Source organism: Engystomops pustulosus, chromosome 10, assembly GCF_040894005.1.
Source record: "Engystomops pustulosus chromosome 10, aEngPut4.maternal, whole genome shotgun sequence".
In the NCBI taxonomy this organism is placed as follows: domain Eukaryota; kingdom Metazoa; phylum Chordata; class Amphibia; order Anura; family Leptodactylidae; genus Engystomops; species Engystomops pustulosus.
In genome coordinates, this window is record NC_092420.1 from 69,325,411 (window position 1) to 69,353,260 (window position 27,850).

At 42.8% G+C, this 27,850-nt stretch overlaps 1 protein-coding gene across 2 annotated transcripts in view; it reads left to right on the forward strand.

The window, feature by feature from the left end:
- DPYD (dihydropyrimidine dehydrogenase) overlaps window positions 1-27,850 on the forward strand; it is a 654,802-nt gene that overhangs the window by 138,302 nt on the left and 488,650 nt on the right. Inside the window, exon 1 of one of the 2 annotated variants that reach the window (XM_072127200.1) lies at window positions 18,015-18,138. The exons of the other annotated variant lie outside the window; for it this stretch is intronic. Coding sequence (XP_071983301.1) covers window positions 18,137-18,138 — 2 coding nt within the window. The 5' untranslated portion in view covers window positions 18,015-18,136. Of the gene's footprint in view, window positions 1-18,014; window positions 18,139-27,850 lie in introns of those variants that run through there. 2 annotated transcript variants of the gene reach the window in all.

Genomic DNA, 27,850 nt, shown 5'->3' on the forward strand with positions numbered 1-27,850 from the left:
GTGCTAGCAGTGTTACCAGTGGGTGTTTGTTGCAATTTGCAGCCAAACACTCACTGGCTATGGAGAGGGTTCAGCCTGTGATGCCAACGCATGATGTAGTAATACGCCACATATCATTTAGGGGTTAATAATTGGATCCCCAACTGCAATGTTTATTTTGAGTACACCCCCTGGTTGTTATCACCCACAATTGGTGCTGGCCCTGATTGAGTGTGTTAAATCTTTAAAAGCCATCCATTTTCCATTGGATCGTCACTCCCCATTGATGTCACATTGAACAGAATTTTCAAGTTTGAGTTTGGCCAAATTGGACCAAACAGGAATGGGTCTGCTTATTCCTACTTCCCATCCCAACAATCTACATTATAGTAGGTAGTAATATAACCAATTGGAATAGATTTTGGAGCATCAGCCCTCTTTTAGCGTCAGGCTGGTTCTTTTAAGAGCATATCCATAGAAAGAAGATAAAGTGGGGACAGTAGACAAAAAAAAGGGGGCGCTGGATGTGTAGGTTAACTCAGTATAGCTGGATATCAATAATTTGTATAGGTGTACACTCACCTTGTTGAGTTGCGCAAAATGGCACAACATATATAGCAGGTATTGTTAAAATTGGAGCGGTCTGCAGCCTCTTGGGGTTCCGGTGGGTTTACCCGCCCGAGTGTGGGAACAGTGAGTTTCTCCGATATGGGTTTCTATTGGATATCCCCAATTCGATCAAAGAAAGTTTGGCGCGGTCCGTTCCATTAATTTTTTTTATTATATATAAAAACCAGAATATAATAAAAACATAAAAATGAAAAGCAAAACGCGTTTCGAACCCGTAACGGGTTCTTCGTCAGTTGCATTACAGGGTGTGTATTGGTAGCTCATATATAAAGCAATGGTGTAGATTCGAAGTTTTAAAAGGAAGGGAAATATACTGGATCTACAGATTAAAAACCTTAAAACCCGATGGACTAAATGAGGTCACAGAAATTATTTTAGTGTGAAATCCGAACACACATTTTTTGTCCCATTCTATTAAACTGCTTTACCCTGGAGTTTATAACTAGAGATGAGCGAACATGCTCGTCCGAGCTTGATGCTCGGTCGAGCATTAGGGTACTCGAAACTGCTCGTTGCTCGGACGAATACTTCGCCCGCTCGAGAAAATGGCAGCTCCCGCCGTTTTGCTTTTTGGCGGCCAGAAACAGAGCCAATCACAAGCCAGGAGACTCTGCACTCCACCCAGCATGACGTGGTACCCTTACACGTCGATAGCAGTGGTTGGCTGGCCAGATCAGGTGACCCTGGGATAGACTAGCCGCTGCCCGCGCTGCTCGGATCATTCTGTGTCTGGATGCCGCTAGGGAGAGAGCTGCTGCTGGTCAGGGAAAGCGTTAGGGTGTTCTATTAGCTTACTGTTAGGCAGGAGTGATTCTCAAAGAACCCAACAGCCCTTCTTAGGGCTACAATAACGTTCTACTTTTTTTATTTTAATTTGCATCTAGTACCATTTTGTGAGGAATTAGCAGGGGGACTTGCTACCGTTGTGTTTAGCTCTTAGTGGCACACATATCCATAGCAAAGACCGAAGTGGGAAAATTTAGTAGGGGTTGGATTTCAATTAGGCACTAACTCAGTGTCATCTCATCTGGCATAGTAGTGTGCTTTGATACTTGGCTAGAAAATAGCCATAGGAGAATACAAAGAGCTTACTTACGCATACAGTAGCGTTCTATATATTTGATTTCTGGTTGATCTGCTGGTGGCTGTACTTTCTGCAGTGCATGTACTAGCCAATTCTGAGCAATTTGTAGTGAGACTTGCGACCGCTGTGTTCTGCGCTTAGTGACGCACATATCCATAGCAAAGACCGAAGTGGGAAAATTTAGTAGGGGTTGGATTTCAATTAGGCACTAACTCAGTGTCATCTCATCTGGCATAGTAGTGTGTTTTGATACTTGGCTAGAAAATAGCCATAGGAGAATACAAAGAGCTTACTTACGCATACAGTAGCGTTCTATATATTTGATTTCTGGTTGATCTGCTGGTGGCTGTACTTTCTGCAGTGCATGTACTAGCCAATTCTGAGCAATTTGTAGTGAGACTTGCGACCGCTGTGTTCTGCGCTTAGTGACGCACATATCCATAGCAAAGACCGAAGTGGGAAAATTTAGTAGGGGTTGGATTTCAATTAGGCACTAACTCAGTGTCATCTCATCTGGCATAGTAGTGTGTTTTGATACTTGGCTAGAAAATAGCCATAGGAGAATACAAAGAGCTTACTTACGCATACAGTAGCGTTCTATATATTTGATTTCTGGTTGATCTGCTGGTGGCTGTACTTTCTGCAGTGCATGTACTAGCCAATTCTGAGCAATTTGTAGTGAGACTTGCGACCGCTGTGTTCTGCGCTTAGTGACGCACATATCCATAGCAAAGACCGAAGTGGGAAAATTTAGTAGGGGTTGGATTTCAATTAGGCACTAACTCAGTGTCATCTCATCTGGCATAGTAGTGTGCTTTGATACTTGGCTAGAAAATAGCCATAGCAATAGGATAGCATTGTTTGGTTTTAAAAACTCAAAAAAAAACAAAAAACACAAAAAAAAAAAAAAAAAACACAAAAAAAAACAAAAAAAAGTAAAAAAAAAAATAAAGTTATAACTCTCATTTTAAAAATGTTTAACCCGAGGGCTAGGGGTAGAGGACGAGGGCGGGGACGTGGGCGTCCAACTACTGCAGGGGTCAGAGGCCGTGGTCCTGGGCGGGGTGAGACACCACCTGCTGATGAGGGAGCAGGGGAACGCCGCAGAGCTACACTCCCTAGGTTCATGTCTGAAGTTACTGGGACTCGTGGTAGAGCACTGTTGAGGCCAGAACAGTGCGAACAGGTGATGTCGTGGATTGCTGACAATGCTTCGAGCAATTTGTCCACCACCAGTCAGTCTTCCACGCAGTCCACCCATGTCACCGAAATCGCCACTCCTCCAGCTCCTGCACCTCAGCCTCCTCCCCCCCAGTCTGCCCCCTCCCAGGAAAATTTGGCATTTGAACCGGCATACTCTGAGGAACTGTTTTCTGGACCCTTCCCACAGTCACAAACCACTTGTCCGGTTGCTGCTGAGCAATTTTCCGATGCCCAGGTTTTCCAACAGTCACAGTCTGTGGGTGATGATGACCTTCTTGACGTAGTGGAAGTGTGTAAAGAGGTGTCCGACGATGAGGAGACACGGTTGTCAGACAGTGGGGAAGTTGTTGTCAGGGCAGGAAGTCCGAGGGGGGAGCAGACTGAGGGATCGGAGGATGATGAGGTGACAGACCCAAGCTGGGTTGAGAGGCCGGGTGAACACAGTGCTTCTGAGACGGAGGAGAGTCCTCGACCAGAACAGGTTGGAAGAGGCAGTGGTGGGGCCAGACGGAGAGGCAGGGCCAGAGCTGGTGCATCAGCGCCAAATGTGTCAACTAGTGAAGCTCCCGTGGCGAGGGCTCCTGCGGCGAGGGCTAGATCTTCAGAAGTCTGGAGGTTCTTTAAGGAAACACCGGATGACCGACGGACTGTGGTGTGCAACATTTGCCAAACCAGGCTCAGCAGGGGTTCCACCACTACTAGCTTAACTACCACCAGTATGCGCAGGCATATGAATGCTAAACACCCCACTCAGTGGCAACAAGCCCGTTCACCTCCGGCCGTGCACACCACTGCTCCTTCCCCTGTGTCAGCTGCTAGTCAGCCCCCTGCCCAGGACCCTGCCACAAAAACCCCATCGTCGCCTCCACGATCCTCCACAGCATCCACCAGCGTTCAGCTCTCCATACCCCAGACGCTGGAGCGGAAACGCAAATATAGTGCAACCCACCCGCACGCCCAAGCCCTTAATGTGCACATCTCCAGATTGCTTAGCCTGGAGATGCTGCCCTATAGGCTAGTAGAGACCGAGGCCTTTCGCAACCTCATGGCGGCGGCCGCCCCTCGGTATTCGGTCCCCAGCCGCCACTACTTTTCCCGATGTGCCGTCCCAGCCCTGCACCAGCACGTGTCAGACAACATCATCCGTGCCCTGACCAACGCCGTTTCTGACAAGGTCCACCTGACCACGGACACGTGGACGAGTGCTGCCGGGCAGGGCCACTATATATCGCTGACGGCACATTTTGTTAACTTGGTGGAGGCTGGGACCGAGTCTGACACTGGGGCTGCTCATATACTGCCGACGCCGAGGATTGCGGGGCCTACCTCGGTCCAGGTGTTTCAGGCCTACTATGCCTCCTCCTCCTCCCACCCCTCCTCCACCTCCTCCTCCGAACTACCATCCGTGGGCACGGCGCCATCAGTCGGTAGCTCTAGGCACAGCAGCAGTGCCGTCGCTAAGCGACAGCAGGCGGTGCTCAAACTGCTGAGCCTAGGCGACAAAAGGCACACCGCCCAAGAGCTATTACAGGGCATCACGGCGCAGACTGATCTGTGGCTGGCACCGCTGAACCTCAAGCCGGGAATGGTTGTGTGTGACAACGGCCGTAACCTGGTGGCGGCTCTGCAACTCGGCAGACTGACACATGTGCCATGCCTGGCCCATGTGTTAAATCTGATAGTTCAGCGTTTCCTCAAGACATACCCCAATCTGTCTGATTTGCTCACGAAGGTGCGCCGCATCTGTGCGCATTTCAGGAAGTCCAGCCCAGATGCTGCCACTCTCAGGGCAGCGCAGCGCCGCCTCCAACTGCCCGCTCACCGACTGTTGTGCGACGTGCCCACGAGGTGGAATTCAACACTGACCATGTTATCCAGAGTTTACCAGCAGCGCAGAGCGATTGTAGACTGCCAGATGTCAACTTCCACCAGAACTGGTAGTCAGGTCAGTCAGCTTCCTCAAGTCTACAATGAGGAGTGGACGTGGATGTCTGATATCTGTCAGGTGCTGAGTAACTTTGAGGAGTCAACACAGATGGTCAGTGGCGATGCCGCCATCATCAGCCTCACCATCCCGCTGCTTGGCCTGTTGAAAAACTCTCTGGTCAGCATGAAGTCGGAAGCTTTGCGCTCGTCACAAGAGACAGGGGAAGAATATTCCCTTGTTGATAGCCAAAGCACCCTCAGGTCTGTTTCTCAGCGCATATCGGAGGAGGTGGAGGTGGAGGAGGATGAGGAGGAAGAGGAGGAGAATGTTGGTGAGACACAAGAGGGGACCATTGTTGAGTCCTTTACTGTTCAGCGTGTATGGGCAGAAGAAGAGGAGTTGGAGGAGTTGGAGGAGGAGGAAATGGACAGTCAGGCCAGTGAGGGGAGTGAATTCTTACGCGTTGGTACTCTGGCGCATATGGCAGATTTCATGCTAGGCTGCCTATCCCGTGACCCTCGCGTTCAAAGAATTTATTCCAGCACCGATTACTGGGTGTTCACTCTCCTGGACCCACGGTACAAGCAAAATCTTTCCACTCTCATCCCTGCAGAGGAAAGGAGTGTGAGAATGCATGAATACCAGCAGGCCCTGGTGCACAAGCTGAAACAGTATTTCCCTTCTGACAGCGCTAGCGGCAGAGTGCGTAGTTCTGCGGGACAAGTAGCGAGGGAGAGTAGGCGAGCAGGCAGCTTGTCCAGCACTGGCAAGGGTACGCTTTACAAGGCTTTTGCCAGCTTTATGTCACCCCAGCAAGACACTGTCACCTGTCCCCAGTCTCGGCAGAGTAGGGCTGATCTTTACAGAAAGATGGTGAGGGAGTACGTAGCTGACCATACCATCGTCCTAAATGATCACACAGCTCCCTACAACTACTGGGTTTCAAAGCTGGACATGTGGCACGAACTGGCGCTGTACGCCTTGGAGGTTCTTGCCTGCCCTGCCGCTAGCGTCTTGTCCGAGCGGGTTTTCAGTGCAGCTGGTGGCATCATCACCGATAAGCGTACACGCCTGTCGACTGACAGCGCTGACAGGCTGACGCTTATTAAAATGAATAAAGGCTGGATTTCTCAGAATTTCCAATCTCCACCAGGTGAAGGAAGCTCAACCTGAATAATTGATCCACTCCTCCTCCTCCTCCTCATTTTCCTCCTTCTCCTCCTCTTTGTACAGTAAAGCAGAGGAAAATGGCTATTTTTTGACAGGGCCCACTGGCTCTTGCTATAGTACTTCATGCATTTAATTTTTCTGGAGGGCCACCTACCCGGTCCTCTGTTTGAAACAATTTTTGTGAGTGCCACATACAGGCACTCAATCTATTCCATTTTACTGCAGGGCCACCTACCTGCTCCTCTGGTTTGAAACATTTTTGGGACTGCCACATACAGGCACTCAATCTATTCCATTTTACTGGAGGGCCACCTACCTGCTCCTCTGGTTTGAAAAATTTTTGGGACTGCCACATACAGGCACTCAATCTATTCCATTTTACTGCAGGGCCACCTACCTGCTCCTCTGGTTTGAAACATTTTTGGGACTGCCACATACAGGCACTCAATCTATTCCATTTTACTGGAGGGCCACCTACCTGCTCCTCTGGTTTGAAAAATGTTTGGGACTGCCACATACAGGCACTATCCAAATTAAATTGTCTCCATAGCAGCCTCCACACGTTGTCTCCATTGCTACCTCCAAAAGTCGTCCATATAGCTGCCTCCATACATCGTCCCTTTATCAAACGAGGTGTGTCAGGCAGAAATTTGGGTTGTTTTCATGGATTCCACATCAAAGTTGTTAACTTTGTCGCCACCCTGCTGTGTTATCCACAAAATATACTGGCAAACTTTTACCATTTAGGGATATTATTTCAGCGCTTCTTGCGCATCTGTTTACATTCCCCTCACCCGGCATATCCTAAACTTATAAGAACGCTACTACACTTGATCTTATACAAAAGGTTCTTAGAAGTGCTGTTTGGGGAGTAGCCTAGAGACAGGGGCTTGAATTGGCGAAAGCTCGCCTGGCAGCGGAGCGCCAGCTCCATGCGCATCATGCGCTTCTTGCGCATCTGTTTACATTCCCCTCACCCGGCATATCCTGAACTTATAAGAACGCTACTACACTTGATCTTATACAAAAGGTTCTTAGAAGTGCTGTTTGGGGAGTAGCCTAGAGACAGGGGCTTGAATTGGCGAAAGCTCGCCTGGCAGCGGAGCGCCAGCTCCATGCGCATCATGCGCTTCTTGCGCATCTGTTTACATTCCCCTCACCCGGCATATCCTAAACTTATAAGAACGCTACTACACTTGATCTTATACAAAAGGTTCTTAGAAGTGCTGTTTGGGGAGTAGCCTAGAGACAGGGGCTTGAATTGGCGAAAGCTCGCCTGGCAGCGGAGCGCCAGCTCCATGCGCATCATGCGCTTCTTGCGCATCTGTTTACATTCCCCTCACCCGCCATATCCCAAACTTATAAGAACGCTACTACACTTAACTTGGTGCAGGCTGGGACCGAGTCTGACCCTGGGGCTGGTCATATACTGCCGACGCAGAGAATTGCGGGGCCTACCTCGGTCCAGGTCTCAAAGGCCTACTATACCTCCTCCCACCCCTCCTCCACCTCCTCCTCCTCCGAATTACCATCCGTGGGCATGGCGCCATCAGTCGGTAGCTCTAGGCACAGCAGCAGTGCCGTCGCTAAGCGACAGCAGGCGGTGCTGAAACTGCTGAGCCTAGGCGATAAAAGGCACACCGCCCAAGAGCTATTACAGGGCATTCCACATCAAAGTTGTTAACTTTGTCGCCACCCTGCTGTGTAATCCACAAAATATACTTGCAAACTTTTACCATTTAGGGATATTATTTCAGCGCTTCTTGCGCATCTGTTTACATTCCCCTCACCCGCCATATCCTAAACTTATAAGAACGCTACTACACTTGATCTTATACAAAAGGTTCTTAGAAGTGCTGTTTGGGGAGTAGCCTAGAGACAGGGGCTTGGATTGGCAAAAGCTCGCCTGGCTGCAGAGCGCCAGCTCCATCCCAAGATCCAACTAACATAGTTGCAGCACCTTTAATCTACTACTAGTTCACTGCCTCCATAATAATAATAATAATAATCTTTATTTATATAGCGTCATCATATTCTGTAGCGCTTTACAAATCATAGGAAACAAATACAAATGTAATGTAACAGAGCACAACATTTGTATGGAACAACAGGAGTGAGGTCCCTGCTCGCCAGAGCTTACGGTTTATGAAGATGATGGGGTAACACGAGGTAAAAGAATATTTAATGGTCAAGCCATTCTTCTTAGGGAATAGAAAAAAATATAATAAATGGAATTGCTGTCGCTTGAACCACTCAGCCGTCATCTTATATACCAGGTCCAGGGTGAATGGGACTGCAGAGAAGTCTGGTGCCTGTTGGTTGCTGGATAACAGATGGGAGGACGACACAGGACGGGTTAGTAGAAGAGTTAAAACTTCATGCAGTTAATGAGTGTTATAGGCTTGCCTAAAGAAATGGGTTTTAAGAGCACGTTTGAAACTTTGGAGGTTAGGTATTAGTCTGATAGTCCAGGGCAGAGCATTCCATAGAATTGGTGCAGCTCTAGAGAAGTCTTGGAGACGCGAGTGGGAGGTCCGCACTAGGGTAGAGGTTAATCTAAGATCACTGGCGGATCTAAGAGCACGGGTTGGGCGATAGACTGAGATAAGAGAGGAGAGGTAGGGGGGTGCAGCATTATACAGAGCTTTATGGATGAGGGTTATTATTATTTTAAACTGTATTCGAAAGGAGACTGGCAGCCAGTGCAGCGACTGGCATGAACTGTAAGCATACATGGTCCCCTTATCAAACGAGCTGTGTCAGGCAGAATTTTGGGTTGTTTTCATGGCTTCCATGTTAACTTTGTCGCCACCCTGCTGTGTAATCCACAAAATATACTGGCAAACTTTTATCATGTACCGATATTATTTGAGCGCTTCTTGCTCACCTCCTTTGGTTCCTCTCTGACACCCATTGGTTTGAAGCCTGAGTCCAATTAGGGTATGTCGCCATGCCACTCTCTAGCCTGCTGCCGCTGCCTCTGCCTCTGCATGCCGTCCCCTATAGTGTCAGGGTCAATTATTGGATGTTTTACATGCTATCTAGCTTCATTCTGTCACTCTGTCATGGCCATGCTGTTGCCCATAATTTCGGCATAATGGTGCGATTAAGCAGCCTCAGAGGCATCCATGCATGCTGCCCCTGCTGTTTCCTGTCCATTTCCGTGGTGTTTCCATCCTTTTCTGAGGTTCCCAGGTGTTTGGCCAAGCTTCCCTGTGCAGAGCCTTGGTCCCCTTGAAAAATGCTCGAGTCTCCCATTGACTTCAATGGGGTTCGTTATTCGAGACGAGCACTCGAGCATCGGGAAAAGTTCGTCTCGAATAACGAGTACCCGAGCATTTTAGTGTTCGCTCATCTCTATTTATAACACAAGAACTGACATACACAAGTACACTCACCGGCCACTTTATTAGGTACACCTGTCCAACTGCTCGTTAACACTTAATTTCTAATCAGCCAATTACATGGCGGCAAGTCAGTGCATTTAGGCATGTAGACATGGTCAAGACAATCTCCTGCATTTCAAACCAAGCATCAGTATGGGGAAGAAAGGTGATTTGAGTGCCTTTGAACGTGGCATGGTTGTTGGTGCCAGAAGGGCTGTTCTGAGTATTTCAGAAACTGCTGATCTACTGGGATTTTCACGCACAACCATCTCTAGGGTTTACAGAGAATGGTCTGAAAAAGAAAATACATCCAGTGAGCGGCAGTTCTGTGGGCGGAAATGCCTTGTTGATGCCAGAGGTCAGAGGAGAATGGGCAGACTGGTTTGAGCTGATAGAAAGGCAACAGTGACTCAAATCACCACCCGTTACAACCAAGGTAGGCAGAAGAGCATCTCTGAACACACAGTACGTCGAACTTTGAGGCAGATGGGCTACAGCAGCAGAAGACCACACCGGGTGCCACTCCTTTCAGCTAAGAACAGGAAACTGAGGCTACAATTTGCACAAGCTCATCGAAATTGGACAATAGAAGATTGGAAAAACGTTGCCTGGTCTAATGAGTCTCGATTTCTGCTGCGACATTCGGATGGCAGGGTCAGAATTTGGCGTCAACAACATGAAAGCATGGATCCATCCTGCCTTGTATCAAAGGTTCAGGCTGGTGGTGGTGGTGTCATGGTGTGGGGAATATTTTCGTGGCACTCTTTGGGCCCCTTGGTACCAATTGAGCATCGTTGCAACGCCACAGCCTACCTGAGTATTGTTGTTGACCATGTCCATCCCTTTATGACCCTGTATGACAACATCTGATGGCTACTTTCAGCAGGATAATGCGCCATGTCATAAAGCTGGAATCATCTCAGACTGGTTTCTTGAACATGACAATGAGTTTACTGTACTCAAATGGCCTCCACAGTCACCAGATCTCAATCCAATAGAGCATCTTTGGGATGTGGTGGAACGGGAGATTCGCATCATGGATGTGCAGCCGACAAATCTGCAGCAACTGTGTGATGCCATCATGTCAATATGGACCAAAATCTCTGAGGAATGCTTCCAGCACCTTGTTGAATCTATGCCACAAAGAATTGAGGCAGTTCTGAAGGCAAAAGGGGGTCCAACCCGTTACTAGCCTGGTGTACCTAATAAAGTGGCCGGTGAGTGTATATAGGCTCTTTGCAGCGCATTCAATATCAAGTAGTCCACTTACCTTATCCAGTTTACTCTGAAGTGAAAACCACGGAACTAGTTTGGTCTCTCAAAGCCTTCGTAGTAGAAATTTTAGTCCCTATGAGCTTCCGTACTTGTAGTTCTCACATCAGAGGGAAGCCATTTTGGTAGTTTTTTTTTAAGGATCCAGACCACATAGCGGATTGTGAGTAATCATGAAGCAAGGTATTCACTCTATCAATACAATTTAAGTACAGCAATACACTATAAAGGTTCTTTCACCTATAGTTCAGCATTTTATGTCCATGACATTCAGAACAAATGTTAATTTTAGTGGTTTTTAGATTGTTTTAGAGGAGTCCCTCATTGATTGTTCAGCAATCCTGCTAGGTCACCTGGTTACCGGGTCATCAACCCGCCAAACACCATTGCTTTATATATGAGCTACCAATACACACCCTGTAATGCAACTGACGAAGAACCCGTTACGGGTTCGAAGCGCGTTTTGCTTTTCATATTTATGTTTTTATTATATTCTGGTTTTTATATATCATAAAAAATACTAACAGAAAGGACCGCGCCAAACTTTCTTTGATCGAATTGGGGATATCCAATAGAAACCCATATTGGAGAAACTCACTATATCCATAGAAAGGATTCTCAACTGTAAATTGCTGGGGGTCCAACACAAAGCACCACAACAGATCAGCTGTTTTTAGAAGCTGATATATAGCAAATAAACCGTTGAGAGGACAGCTTTGTTTTTTCATCTAATGGTTAAATGAGGTTACTGTAGATTTTAATGATCACACCCAATGATCACTGTAGATTTAGATGTTTTTATACATGTTCCACTGTTCCCTCTATCCATGGGATTAGCCACCGTTCTTCTAAAAAAGACTTTTCATTGATGTTATTTATCTGTTTCCGTCCTGGAGACAGGGAGCTGCAGTATACAGTCAAGCTATCCCACCTCCTAACCCATTCATGTGCCCTGGCACTAAACTATGTTTATGCAATGGTCCTGGTAGTTCAGTGCCAGAGCACATTCACGGGGCTGTTGCTTGGAATGTGAATACCTGTGTCTACATACATTGTGCATAAGCAGTAGACCCTCTTTACTAGTGCATTGTTGGTGTTCACTTGTAGGTTTGTGTTTCTTTTTTAATTTTTATGACTATCCACTGAATTCAAGACATTTTGTATACATTTGTACACAATGGGGCACATTTACTAAGGGTCTGCAGCCGCGAATCCGTCGGGTTTTTCCCGAATATTTCCTCTTTGCGCTGTATTTCACGGAATTGTGGCGCACGCGATCGATTTTTGGCGCAATCGCGCCAACTTTCGCGCGACAGAAATTGGGGGGCGTGGCCACCGGACAACCCGAAGGATTCGGAAAAACCGCAGAATTTAAAAAGCCATTTGTGTCGCAAGATCAAGCACTCACATACACCAGAAAAAAGCAGGTGAACTTCGGCGGACCTCGGCGCAGCAGCGACACCTGGTGAATATCGGCGCACGGACCTTAGTGAGTCCCGGCAGAACCCGAATCAGCGTCGGAGAACCCGCCGCTGGATCGCGACTGGACCGGGTAAGTAAATGTGCCCCAATGTTGCGATTAACCGATTTTATGTCATGAAGTGTCACTTATGTGAAATTTTTAACAGTGTTTATGTAATGTATGTTAATTTATAAAATCATTCTACGTTGTATAGTAGCGCCAGCTTTTTCTGTTTTTATGCATATTGTATTTTTGTGGCTTAGCGTCAGCCCCTTTTTGCTCGTAGCACAGCACACATTGGGCAATTGACAGGATATATCTGTGTTACAAGTGCCATCCTTTCCTTACCCTCTGTTATTTGTAATATTAATTATTTGCTGTAATGTGCACAAAGTGGACGAATCCTTTAAGTGCCACAACTGAATTATTTAAACGTTGCTAGTTAGTAGTTTAGTTTTAGTAGTTAGCTCTGTGCGTTGTGGCCACAGCAACCCTGGCTTTAATGCGAGTCACAGCAACTGCTCTTTATATGTAGATTAAATTGTGGCCCAAGCAAATCCTGTTTGAATCCGAAATGCATTATAATTATTATTAATATAATATATCATAATTATTAATATAATTATTATGTGTTCAATTCAAGAGATGTAGCTGTTAATGAGTATGGGAGAAATCAATTTTCAATTATTTTTTACTTGGTTGTAGATTTAACTCCGTTGGCCACATTTATCAAAACATGTGCAGTTGCCTGTGGAGTGTGCAGGGGGCGACAGATTCATCAAAACTGGTCATGGTCTTGATTAATCTGGCAGCCCCTGCACCGCTCGGGAAGTGAGCACCATTTTTTGTGGTGCACTTTGTTCATGCTGCAGAATTGTGGCGCAGACAGAATTGTGTGCCACGTCAGTAATAAATGTGGCCCAAACTAAAACTAAGCAGTAACACTTCCCTTTCTATGCATATTAATACTGTGTTATCGGACACAGTGCAGCCGCGACACAAAACTGGCACAGACACTTTATAAATACATGTGCAAGCAGTTTGCATGTTCTTTTCAGTGCAAAGTCAGAAAATTGGCACAAATACTTTAATAAATGGGGGTCAGTGACTGCAATGGAAAGCACCAGATGACCTCGTATAAAGGCATTATACATTTTCCATAATTTTTTTATTTTTTCCAGTCTTTGTTTTTTAAATAATTTATTAAATGCAATTTTTAGAAAAAAAAACTCATGAAGTAGAAATATAATATAGGACTGAGTAGTTATTTTTGAAATTAAGAGTATTTTTAACTTCTAGATACATCTTGGCCAAAGGGTCTAATTTATTAGGCTGTAGTAGCGGCTGATTGCTGCGAGATCGGGAGAAAATTGCTTTTCAGATGAACACATTTTCTAGCCTCTAAGCTCCCAGCTCGATGAAACTAAACTCTAAATGAATGGTAATAAAATATATTTTGGTCCATGTATTTCACCACTGTAAAAGAATTAATGCAAAATAATAGGACATATTAATTTAATATATTTTCCAAAAGAACTTACTGCAAACCTTAGTGAAGAAATTGAATTTTTTAAGTGAACCTTTTACGTGGGTAGTAGATAATTTTGCACCTTGTGCATAAGATGTGATTGTGATCATAGCCCACTTAAAAACCAGGTCTATTTTGTCCTTAAAGGGGTTGGCCACTTTTACTCTTGTTTTTGTAATGTGTGTATGGTTGGGGGGCAAGATATTAGGTAATTTACCAATATACATCTATTAAATGTTCTGCACCACTTTCTTGATATGTAATGTGAAGCCTCCTGTACATTCACCTAAAAAGCCAGACATTCCTGTCCATAAAAAAACTCCAATGGAGGGTCATGTGGTCTCTAACTGTCCATCAGCAATCACCCCAAAGAAAAACAGATGCTTTATTTCTTTGCTTTGGTACTTTAAACATATTAAATTATTTATTTCCATATCTCCACATTCTGATAACTGCTGTAACTGTTTTATATATCATCAAGTTAGCTTTGTGTGTGATTTAGCAGTTTTTTTACAGGGTAATAATTATATCAAATTAGTCAAAAAAGCAGTAGCGGCACTCTTATGGCTATACAGTATATGAGAAAATCGGGTGCACGTCCCAGTTTTGAAAAAAAAAAATTGAAAAAAGGCAGCACTCCAAAATATATGTGAAAAAACAGGTGCTTGTTTATTCCAACATGTTCGGCATGGTGGCTGAGTGGGTAGCACTTCTGCCTTGCAGCACTGGGGTCCTGGGTTCGAATCCCACAACATCTGCAAAGAGTTTATATGTTCTCTCCGTGTTTGCATGGGTTTCCTCCGGTTTCCTCCCACACTCCGAAACATACTGGTAAGTTGTTTAGATTTGACATGCTTTGTGCAGCGCTGCGTAATCTGTTTGCGCTATATAAATAAAGAATTATTATTATTATTATGTGCCAAACAGCTATGTTTCGGCTCCTATGGCCTGGAGCCTTCCTCAAGCCATATATATCTCAGCTGATCCCGATAACTATGTAAAATACATAAATGGTGGGACAGTGGATGTGCTATCGGTGTTATACAGGTGCCAACTGTATTAGTATGAACAAAAATGCAAATAGAAAATCGACACCTAACACCAATTCACACTGTATACACAAATAGATTTTTCTATGAAATTTATTTATTGAATCTAAAAAACAAGGCATATAATCATTGAAATCAAAAAGTAGTGTATGCCATTATTAGAGGGATAAAATACACAATACTGGGCACTGGGCAAAAAGAGAGGCAGAGTAGCACTGAAGTGCACAGCTCTACCATAAAAGTCTCAAATAAAAATCTTATAAGCATTTTCTAAAAATAGTGTCTGTGATGCCTGTATGGATCCAGGGATTTTTTTAGAGAGCTGTTAGATTCTTTGTAGACAGAGTTTAATGATCTTGCACTTCTTGTTAGTCAAAGGGATCCAAATATTGGACAACGGCCTATTGTTTGACCGTAGATGTAACCTTATCAAAGGCCATGTGATTTGATGGAATGCCGATGATACTATATATATCCCTTTTTGGGATGATTATTAAAGGAATCCTACCAGTTCCAATGGTAGGTGTAAACTGTAAATACCGAGCACCAGCTCAGGGTGAGCTGTTGCCGGTGCTTACCCCGGAAGAAGCCGTGGTAGCGAAACCCTGGGTTGGGGGCGAACTAGCGAGACTGGCGTCCGCATGGTGGATTTTATATGCACATTTTTTACTTTTCCTTTGTGAGTATGTTTTATCTGAATAAATTTTAATCTGTTTGAACATACTGCACTATTGCTGCTTAAATCTTCTCTGTAGTAGCCCTACATTTATTGAGTGGTTACAAGTTATAAGAAAATGCAGCTGGACTGATCCAAATATCGCTTGTGTGGAACTGCACTAGAAAAGTTTCCAAGAGGGAAAGTGGAACGAAATTGTGGATTCGCTAAAGGATATACAAGAAGACATAAAAGGAGCTCCGGTCAGACTGTTTTTATTTTTACTATTTGTTGGACTTGGGATCGATCCGTGACTGTGAGGTAGCTCCCAAAAGGGTTAAGTGTGCAACTCAGAATACTTTGATTGGTGCTTACTTTTGTTAGTGTTATAAACCGCCGCATCGCGGTTTAAACACGTTTTAATGTTTATAGCTGAAGCTGCTTCGGCGCTTGGTGCGCTCGTGGCGTCTCCGGCATTTCCTATGTTGGCGCGCGCACCAAGCGCCGAAGCTGCTTCAGCTATAAACATTAAAACATGTTTAAACCGCGATGCAGCGGTTTATAACACTAACAAAAGTAAGCGCTGGTGCTCAGTATTTACAGCTTACACCGACCATTTGAACTGGTAGGCTTCCTTTAAAGTTTGTTCAAAACAATCTGAGTCTAATCTGACAAAAAAAAAGCCTTTTAAAATGATGCAAATGAGCCCGAAGGGCTCCAGGCTCCATTGACACCAATGGAACGTGAAGCCCCTCAGGCTCATTTGCACGATTTTTAAAGCCTTTTTTTCTGAAAAACAAGGGCATACGAAGCTAAAAGAAGAGCAGGTCCTGCCAGAGGGGGCACACACCAGCATGTCAGTGTGCTTGGTTTACAATCCTCCATCCTAGCGGAAGATTTCCTTTAATATAAAGGAGGGAAAGTTATAATGGAGATTCCATACTTTGCTAGAGGGGGCTTACTTTAGTATTTAAAAAATATAGTGACAGTGTCCCTTTAAACCAAGCTATTATTACATCCTTTCTCTTTAAACTGATACAGAAGTTTTAATAAGTTACCATATTTTGACAGGAGATATCTATACTGAATTGGTTTTACTGAGTTTACAAAGGCTTATAGGCTTATCCGAGCTTACAGGGGTTTTCATATATAATATGCTAGATAACATAAATAATTTCACGATCATGTCAGCATTATAAGTTTATTTTATGAGATAAAGAAAAATATGATTTTGTTTGCCTTTGAGAATATCACCAACTGTGGGGGGATCATGGAGGTTTAAGGAGATTTCCCTTTGCTACACTGTTTTATAAGCTGCCTATATAAATGACAGCTAAATATCTCTGTCTATCCCATATGCATCCAACAGGAATAACAAAAAGTTCCTTACTATTCTTAGGACACTTTTCATATACTTTTACATTTTAAAGTATTGATTTAGTGTTATGGAAAACGTTACTATAAGTTATAAAGTCTCAGAACGAATACAAGACACCAGTCTACACCAGTGACTTGCTCTAAGCAGACATTGCCAACAATGGCATAGGAGACAAAAAAAAATCCCAGTTCAGCTTCAAGGGACCACATTTTACCATAATATATGTGAAGAATTTGTCCGGCATTGGTAGATCCATCTCTTCTTAGGCCACTTGTGACCAATGAGAGCACTTCTGGTTACCTACCTGATGTTACTAGTTTCGGCCCTCTATGAGCACTGATTGGCCGCTGACAAGTCTGGGCCAGGAGTATCAGCAGAAAACAGACATAGCCCTCAATGCAGTAAGAAGGAGCTAGAGCAGGGTATTTAGGATTTTTTTTTTTAAATCCATGCCCTGCTAATTATTGAAAAAAATATATTAAAGAAATCCTTAAATGGCACCCACCGTTCCATCCCTTATAGATTTTCTTAAATGCATAAAAACCTATGAAAGGGAAGACCAACAGTTAATTATTACAAAACCAAAAATTTGGCCAAAGTTGTGGCAGCAGGTGGGGAACAAAGTAATCCAGAACAGGGAAAAAAACTGTGGTAGCCGGAGCACATGTTATAAATTCAAAACATCGCTTTATTAAATATCCATTAAAAAGCACACATTGAGTGCATAGACGGTGCAGGTTACAGAGGCAGGAGCTGCCAAACACTTCATAGAGACACACAATAAGAACCTTTGTGGTTTTTCCTTCTTTGGCATTGAACATGTTAATCGACCCTTAAGGGGAGGCAATTGGAGAAAACTCCTCCTTAGGAGGGAGGCTTTTTGGATCTTCGCACTAAATTCCAGGTATCCTCATGGCATGAATTTTAAGAATGACCTGTCATATATTTACTAACAACTCTTATGAGGACAAGTGTATGTATCTTAGATATATCTTCTATACATTTATGTCTACATTTCTTATGTAAACTTTATACAAGTTAACTTTTTGTAAACTTTACACAAACTTTACACAAGCTAACTGTTGTGTCGACGCCTATGTTGCCGGATGTGATGTCGGCAGCCACTAATTGTTCAGGTGTACCTTAGGGTTTAAAGGTTTGTTTTTAATGTTGCAGTGCATACCATGATTAAGGCTCCGCAGTGAGCTGAAACGCGTAGGTTTTTTTGCCCCTGTAACCTGCACCGTCTATGCACTCAATGTGTGCTTTTTAATGGATATTTAATAAAGCGATGTTTTGAATTTATAACATGTGCTCCGGCTACCACAGTATTTTCCTTGGATTACTCTATTTGCCAGACGCCGTTGCAGCACCTGCTTTGGAGAACCCCGACATCCAGACCTGCCAAGGGAAATGTGAGTGTACTCTTTTTTTAATCCAGAACAGGGATTGGCCAGACATATGTATTATGACCTCTGGCAGGCTATAACTATGACAGGTGTTATCGATGAAGTTCTGGAGCAGATACATTTAATTTCCAGTTCAAACCTTTAAGTAATTCAAGCATGATCTGGTCAGATGTGCTGAACATTAAAGGGGTTGGCCACTTTTCCTCATGTATTTTGTAATGTGTGTGTAAGTGTGGGGGGCAGGATATTATGCAATTTACCAATATGCATCTAATAATAGTTCTGCTCCACTTTCTTGATCTGTAAAGTGAAGCCTCTTGTCTTTTACCTCATCAGTCAGACATTCCTGTCCATAACATGGCTACAGAATGTGGTGATCTCTGTCCATGAGCAATCACCCTGCCAGGATCTTATTATAGTATTCCTGAATATAAGATCAAGGTCCAGGTTTATTTCTGATGGAGAGATCACATGACTCTCCATCTGAGGTTATTTTATGGACAGGAATGTTTGACTTATTAGGTAAAAGTACAGGGGGCTTACATTTACATATCAAGAAAGTGGAGCAGAATTATTAATAATAAAAAAAAAAATATATATATATATATATATATATATATAACCTTATATTCTGCCCCCACACTCACACACATATAACTAAAACACTTGAGGTAAAGTGGTGAACCCCTTTAAGACCGGTGCTCAAAGCATTAGTCTCAATGCACAATCTAGGGCCAATGTATTACCAACATGGCCCACTCTACCGGAAGAAGCAGCTGTATTTTAATGTATGCCTTCCCTGGTAGTCTCTGAAGACTCCATAAACGGTATCTGCCATCGCAACATTTACATCAATATTTTAATATCAAATACATGTCGATTAAATTTAAAATACAGAAACCTGTAAGATTAAAAGATTTGTCAGGCTTCAGGGGTAGTGGATCCTCTGGACCACCATGGATGATAACGTGAGCCGACACCTGAGTCCGGAATCTAAGTGGTGCCTGGTTTTCACAAAAGCCAGCCACAAACGTGTTGGACTTGCTGCAGCGTGGTACCACCAGGTTGTCCCACAGGTGCGACTTTGTCCGCAGTGGCAGCCAAGGCGAGGTAGAGGGGCGTTGAGCAGAATTGTAGTGGGGACAGGCAGGATGGGCAGCACGGGATCAGAGTCAGGGACGTAGCAATAGGTTAAGGCAGGCAGCAGAGGAGCGGAGTCAGGAACGGAACCGGGGTCACAACAGGAAATCACAATAACAGTGCAGGGCATGCGACAAAACTTTCTCTTAGGCAGGGTGTGCAGGTAGAGGCAGATTTACATATAGAATTCTGGGAAATAACCAGCGCCAATTAATGTGGTGCGGGCCCTTTACATTTTCTGAAGTTGGCATGCACGCGCCCTAGACCGGGATCAGGAGCCAGGACTTGTAAGAAGCACGAGCACTACACTAGCATGTTGAGAGGGGCATGGGTGAGCCCAAGATTATTGTTAAAAGCAATAATAACCACTTAACAGATACATATAAACATATCCAATGGATAGAATACTTTTTAAAACTCATCTTACCTTTAAAAAAAAAACATTTTCAATGTCGCTTAAACCCAGATGTGACCTCTGAGAGCGTTATGTGGAATGTGTCTCGCTGTGTCTTATTTAAATCTTTAAGAATCTTTTAATCCTAAAACATACAAGTGGGGTTAACATCAAAACACACCTCCACGCTATTAAGTGAATTCCCCTTATTTCTGTTTGATACTGGATGTTATGTTTTACATTCACAGAGGTCAAGGTAAATCACTTACAGGAAATACATTAGAGAACATATTTCATGTTCTATACATTTTTTGGAAAGTAAAGCAGCTCAAGTAAACAAACTTTACATTGCTTGGTTATAGCTTATGGACGCTGCCAGTTTATAGCTTAAAGGACACCTGTCATCAGGTCTCTGCCACTTGTCCTGTCACTCCTTCCTGTTGGAGCAGCTCACAAGGATCCCACCCCAGCCTTTATCTAGTTATTTCATACATTAATCATTATAAAATCATCTTTTCTTTATTATGTAAATGAGGCTGGTCACATGGTCAGAGGCAGTGATGTCACCCCTGTTACCCCTCCCCTCTCCTCCCCCTGCTCATGTCTGTGTGTAATGTATAGTAAAGCATGGCTAGTGTGTGTGCTGCATCTGCTGACATGCTGCATCCTCCTAATATACAGGTGAGAGACGCAGACATCAGCTACACATGAATCTGACATGTTCTGCATCCTGGAGCTGCTGTATCTCTCCTATACACACACACATGCACACACAGGCTGCAGGGGGCGTGGCCACCAGCACCAGGAAGCACATCATTATACAGCCTCACATCCTTATACAGGCTGTCAGTCAAGCACTGGGGGTGTGGCTGTGCCTCCCACTCATGAATAGAGTGGACAGCTTGAATATGCTAATGCTTCATTGGACATTTCACAGGTCATTTGCATACAGCTTTAGGACCTCATTGCTTAGGTTTACAGGCATATAGAGGGACAATGAAGGGATAGAGGCAATGCTCTCTAATGGCAGTTTATGAAAATATATTTAGTTTAGGGGGTTATTTTGCATGACGGGTTCTCTTTAAAGCTCAGCCTCATTTTTTGTATTCTGACATGTGTCGCTTTATATGGTTCTAACTTTTGAACTCTGTTACTTATCTAAACAATTCTGTGATTGTCTTTTCCTCATATGTTGTACTTCATTTTAGTGGCAAATTTTGGCCACTAATTTTGGCCACTACAAAAAAAAATAAAAAATGATTTTTTGGGGAAAAATCTGCCATTTTCGAAATTCGAAATCATTAGGTTATTAGGCAGATAGATTTACCACCTAAATAAGTTGCTGAATAACATTTCCCATATGTTTACTTTACATTTTCATTATTTTTGAAATGTCTGGATAATTTATTTTGATGTCACGCGGCTTACAAATCGAATATCAATTTTCCGAATTGACTATTTTTGGGAGAAATACTGTTTTTAATGAAATTTTACATATATAAGATCAAAACCCCCTATATAATCAACCCATTTTCAAATCTGCACTACTAAAACTATCAGAAACAGCTTTTATGAAGATTGTTAACCCCTTGAGATCTTCTTAGTAATTGAATCAAAATGGAGGTGAAATTTAGAATTGTCAAATTGTGTCGGTTACACGTTCATTTATCGCTAAAATGTATGCATTTCCAAAAGATAAAAAGAGAAAACCCACCATACAATTTGCTCTACAATTTCTGCAGCTGCCAGGATTTTATGTAGGCTACAAATTTTTAGCTTTTTTGTTATTGGGGCCATGTGATGGCATTTTTTTGCGGGATGAGATGCTTTTCCCAGTGTTACCATTTTGGGGTTGGTATCCCCAATTGTTGAAAATTTAGGAACTTTTTTTTTGAGGGCAGGAGTAGAAAAGCATCAATTCTGTGCTGGATTTTTTACTTTTTTTTATGTTCACTATATAGCTTAATAATCATTTTATCTTTATTCTATGGGTCAATACGATTACAGGGATACCAGACTTGAATATTTTTTATTACGTTTTCATAAATTTACCAAATAAATCATTTTTGCATTCCAAGTGGCATAACATTTTTATTTTTTTAGCTACGGAGCCAGTGTATGTCTTCTTTTATGCAGGACATGCCGTACTTTGCAACGGTATCATTATGGAGTACATATGTTTTTTGTTGGATTCAATAGGTAAATCATAATCAATGGCTGTTTTTTTTACGGCATTCATCGTGCGGGATCAATAATGATATTTTTTTCTTCTACGGGTAGTTACGGACACGTTGATACTATATATGTGGGGATTGTGTTATGATTTAGACTTTTTTTGTGTTATATGTCTCTTTATATGTTATGGGGCTTATGGGCATTTTAATTGATTTATTGCTTTAATTTTTATTGAATAAGATTAAGTTTTTTACTTTTTCACTGTTTCTACCATGGGACAATAACAAGAAATCATCTGATTGCTTGTTCATGATAATATCCTGCAATACTGATCTATTGCAGGGAATTAGTAGTGTCAGCCCATGCATAGGCTGACACTGTGCCTTTTAAGATGATGTAATTGACGCCATCTTTCAGGCACTGCCTGTAGGCAGCTCTGGGGTCCTGGTGGGGGGGGGGTCGATTGTGGGGGAAAGATACCGGAAGGCAGGTTAAATACAGAGGTCGCGCTGGATAAGTTGGACCAACCAACTCGGTGTCCAATTTATTTGAGTGTTTTTGAAACTTGTTCAACTCAAATGAAAGGAAGTTGGGGCTATTTCAAAAGCCTGTGGCCTGGTGGGAAAAGGTGTCAGTTGTGATGGGAGAAGGCATAACTTATGGTTCTCCCAGTCTTCCATCAGTTTTCATCATACAAAGCTGTAGTATTGGCCATGCAGTTACCTTATATACTCGAGTATAAGCCTAGTTTTTCAGCACAAAAAATGTGATGAAAAACCCAAACTCGGCTTATACTCGAGTCAAAAAAATAAATATATCTAAACTCACCTTTCCGGCGACCCCTGTATATCTTCTGTGCGATCTGTCCGGCAGCGGCGGCAGGCTATATACACTGGGGCAGGGTCTGGCAGGCTATATACACTGGGGCAGGGTCTGGCAGGCTATATACACTGGGGCAGGGTCTGGCAGGCTATATACACTGGGGCAGGGTCTGGCAGGCTATATACACTGGGGAAGGGGCTGGCAGGCTATATACACTGGGGCAGGGTCTGGCAGGCTATATATCCACTGGGGCAGGGGCTGGCAGGCTATATACACTGGGGCAGGGGCTGGCAGGCTTTATACACTGGGGCGGCTGTGACCAATGCATTTACCACCCTCGGCTTATACTCGAGTCAATAGGTTTTCCCAGTATTTTGTGGTAAAATTAGGGGCCTCGGCTTATACTCGGGTCGGCTTATACTCGAGTATATACAGTATGTTTTACCAACACTTTGTACTGTCATAACTGCTGATTCCTCTGTACCCTTTTTAAATCAAAGAGAAATAAAAGGTAGACGTTCACAAAGTTTTGCAATGTAAATGGAAAAAGATGAAAAAGATGATCAAAATGGGTGAAATTTTGTTTAGAATCCCATCTGTGTAGGATTAATAATAAGGTATTTGCATTGTGGGCAAAACATAGAAAGGATCAAGCATCTTGGTCTGAACCCATTGATTTGACAGGAATAACCAACCATCTCACTTGTAGGGGAATTTACCATTTTTCACATGACAAATGATGTTGAGAGAAAGAAAGAAGGAGCATGCTGATCTTAAAAGCCCAATCTCCATGAAGTCAGCCACTGTAGAATCTGCAGAAAATACACTAGAGGTTTTATGGTACCAAAATGTGGGCAAACCATTAAACATTAAACTTGAAGCACATTTTGTCTTCTGAAAGGTTTGTACTATTTACATTTGTTTCAAGTTACCTATAAAACAATATTTCATATTGAATAGATAAATATTAGATCTTTCAGGCTTTCAATTGTCTGTGTCTTGAATTGACTGGGAGTTCTCACCTCTGAAAGTCCATCTCCACCTTTTATCATGAGATGATTTCTCTCCAGTTCTCCCCATTTGAGCCAGCTTTTACCAAATGGCAGCTTGATATCTAAGATTTTAGGATCTGAGTTCTACCTAGAGACCAATGGTCATCGTCTCTAGAGACCGGCAACCACCTTATGCAGGTCAAGTGGCTCCACTGGATGAGTTTGACCTTGGTGAGGCTAAGCATCAGAGCAACTATCAGTTTCCTCAGGATGGTAGCGTAAGTACTGCCGAAAAAGTTGAGCGGATGCTCTTCCATTTTCTTCTATTCTGGGCTAGGAAGATTGTACTTAATCGGAAACCTGTAGATAGGACACTATGTACAATCTGCTTAGCTCCCGATGCTCTATAACATGCTGCATGCATATAGGTTAGTATGTACAATCTGCTCAGCTTCTCCTGCTCTATTATATGCCTGCACATACAATACCTTTTCAATAATATATTTTTCAGGCTAAGTTCATTAGCCTAAGGGGAAGGCAAAGTTCTAGCTAGTGATTTTAGGCAACTTCCATCTACCAACATAATTGAATTTGCTATTAAATCATGTAAAAGTTGGGGGTCACCCATGATAACTGTAATCTAGAGTGCAGAGTAAAAGATGTGGTATAGTTATCACACTTCTATGTTCAAAACACTTCTTTGATGTTCAAAGAAGTGAAAGAAAACAAAGGATATATCATCAGAGGCAAAATATGTATGTTGAATGCTTAAAAAGTCTCTTACTTTCTTAAAAACATCAAAGATCGGTTAATCTTACCTACTGTTGTATTATTTTCATCAAGACCTCTATGCTGATTTCTTAAGATAAAAGGACACTGCCTCTAACCCAAAGCCGATCACCTTAATTTGGGTAAATAAATAGATTAATTGTGTTCTCCAGGGCTAAGTAAAGCTGTGCCACTAGGGGGAGATTAGTGGAGAAATATATCACATGAGGTTCATAAGCTAGTTAAGTGAACCTGTCAGTAGGAATTCATTTTTTAGCTGGTGACAAGTTCCAGTAATCTATTTTTTTGCTGATTTTAAAATTGCCTTTGTCAGCATTCTGAATAATTTCAGTACTTTATAAAACTATATTTCACATTACCTGGCTGAGTGCCAGCAGCGTGTAATGCGTCCCGGGGGATGGAGCAGCAGCAACATTATGTGTACCTGTGTCTTTCTCCTCTCCTCAACACATGCAACTCCTTCCCCTTCCCCACTTTCTGCCATGTGCATTGTGCAGGCAGGGGAGAAAGGGGGATGGTGTGGAGGAGTGGAAGAATTCACGCGTAGATACAGGCACACACAGGCTGCAGCTGCCTCTCCCTAAGGATTTTCTACATGATACTCGCAGGGAGCCAGGTAATAGGAAATAAAGTTTTATAAGCTACTGGAATGATGAATGATAAAATGAAAAATCAGCATAGCATAAGGCATTGGAATCTATCACCATCTAAAAGTGACATTCCTTGTGGCAGGTTCACTTTTGAAAAGATGAAAATCACAGTGAAAATCCTCACAATTAATTTATATGCTTCAGATTTAACAATCCAAGTATATTTGATTTTTTTTCAATAATAATGTCACGGTACAGCTTATCTCTTCCTCCTTCCAACACACTGGGGCAGATTTACTTACCCGGTCCATTTGCGATCCAGCGGCGCGTTCTCTGCGGTGGATTTGGGTTCTGCCGGGATTCACTAAGGCAGTTTCTCCAACGTCCACCATGTGTCACTGCTGTGCTGAAGTTCCTCGGAATGCACTGAACTTCACCAAGCCTGGCCGAGTGAAGGTAAGCGTGTGTCCAGCGACACTTTTTTTTTTTTTAATGCGGCGGTTTTTCTGAATCCGACGGGTTTTTGTACGGCCACGCCCCCCCCCATTTCCGTCATGTGCATCCCGGCGCCGATGCGCCAGAATCCGATCGCGTGCGCCAAAATTCCGGGGCAAAACAGGGAAAATCTATGGAAACAATGGAAAAATTTGCATAACCCGCTGGTAAAACGCGATTCGGGCCCTTAGTAAATGAACCCCAATGACCTCATATACTGTAGATAAGACAGACACATCATTACATCACTACTGAGAAAACATGGGGGCAGATTTATCAAGCTGTCTGAAAGTCAGAATATTTCTAGTTTCCCATGGCAACCAATCCCAGCTCCCCTTTAAAATATTCTTGAGCACTGGTAAAATGAAAGCTGAGCTGTGATTAGTTGCCATGGGCAACTAGAAATATTCAGACTTTCAGACAAATTGATAAATCTGCCCCATGGTGTCCTCCCCTCCCTTTACAAGGACCTCTGTATAGATAACACTGATCCATCATTACATCACTACTGACAATAGATGATGTCACAGCTTATCTCCTCCTCCTCCCTGTACAATGACCTCTATACAGATAACACTGACCCATCATTACATCACTACTGACAATAGATGATGTCACAGCTTATCCCTCCCCTCCCTGTACAGTGACCTCTATACAGATAACACTGACCCATCATTACATCACTACTGACAATAGATGATGTCACAGCTTATCTCCTCCTCCTCCCTGTACAATGACCTCTATACAGATAACACTGACCCATCATTACATCATTACTGACAAAAGATGAGGTCACAGCTTATACACCCCCCTCCTCCCTGTACAATGACCTCTATATAGATAACACTGACCCATCATTACATCACTACTGACAATAGATGATGTCACAGCTTATCTCCTCCGCCTCCCTGTACAAAGACCTCTATATAGATAAAACTGACCCATCATTACATCACTACTGACAATAGATGATGTCACAGCTTATCTCCTCCCCCTCCCTGTACAATGACGTGTATATAGATAACACTGACCCATCATTACATCACTTCTGGCAATAGATGATGTCACAGCTTATCTCCTCCCCTTCCCTGTACAATGACCTCTATATAGATAACACTGACCCATCATTACATCACTACTGACAATACTAATAATACTAACTCCTCTGAGTAGCCCACTGACTAAGTAAGAAATCTATTGTCAAATCCTTACGTCATATGTAAATCATGGATTATACTACTTGCATTTTGGTTTAGTTTTACCTATTTAGCATTAGAAGTTCTGTTTCCATTTGCCGTTTATTTCTTTCTACGATAATGTTCGATAATCTGCCATTGTTTCATATTAAGCGGGGATGGTCTGCAACTCCAAAGTTATCATGCCATCTTAATAAGTTATGTTATAAAGCAGACACAACTCCTGTTGTGTATTCCAATTACCGGATAGTAAAAAAGCAACAAAACCTTGTAATAGTGATTTTTCTATTTGATTCAGAAAGTTTAGCACAGCAGGAAAGTTGGCTTTTCACCTAAATTGTGTGCTCTATCTCAAATTGGGAACCTTTTTTCATGTTGCTTTCATATATAAAGTTAATAACTATAGGGAGGGTGTCAAATGAGAGCCCCATGCTGGAATCTACATGTCTAGTACACATTAGGAATGACATATATTGGAATGCCATTTTTATTTTGCCGTTCGGAAGTTGAATTGAATCTGCGAAAAATTTCATTTCTCGAGTGAGGGCATAAAAATAGCATAAATGGTGCTTAATTGAAGAGATTAAGGTTGCAGATATTAGCAGGAGATTCTGGAAAATTCATTAGGTGATGACTTTTAATAGGAATAATTGTGTTCTTAATCATAATTGTGCGGCAATTAAAAAAAGAAACACAAAGAGGACTAATTGCAGACTAGAGGAGCCAAGCCGCTTTCAGAGCGAAAGGAGAAATTACGCTACAAAGAGCTGGTGGAAATTCTTCCATAATTGCTATTGAAACTGTAAAGTGAACTCTGTTATTTACATTTTCAACTCTTTTTACTGTATAGTTGTTGATCCACAATCAACATTTTAGTTTGCAAGTAGAAGTTCTCCAAAGTGCATGCGATCTTTTGTGCTAACCTGCTCATCCCTATGATTCATAAGCCTCTAATAATAAGTTTCTTTCCTGAAACTTGTAAAATTAACCTTAGATTTTACAAACTTTACTATAACGTACTAAATGAAGGCAAAAATAAAATCAACTAAACAAATGGTCTGCTAAATATTGTTAATGAATGGAAAGTGTCATGCTAAGGACTGCTAAGGAAAACTGATTTTACCA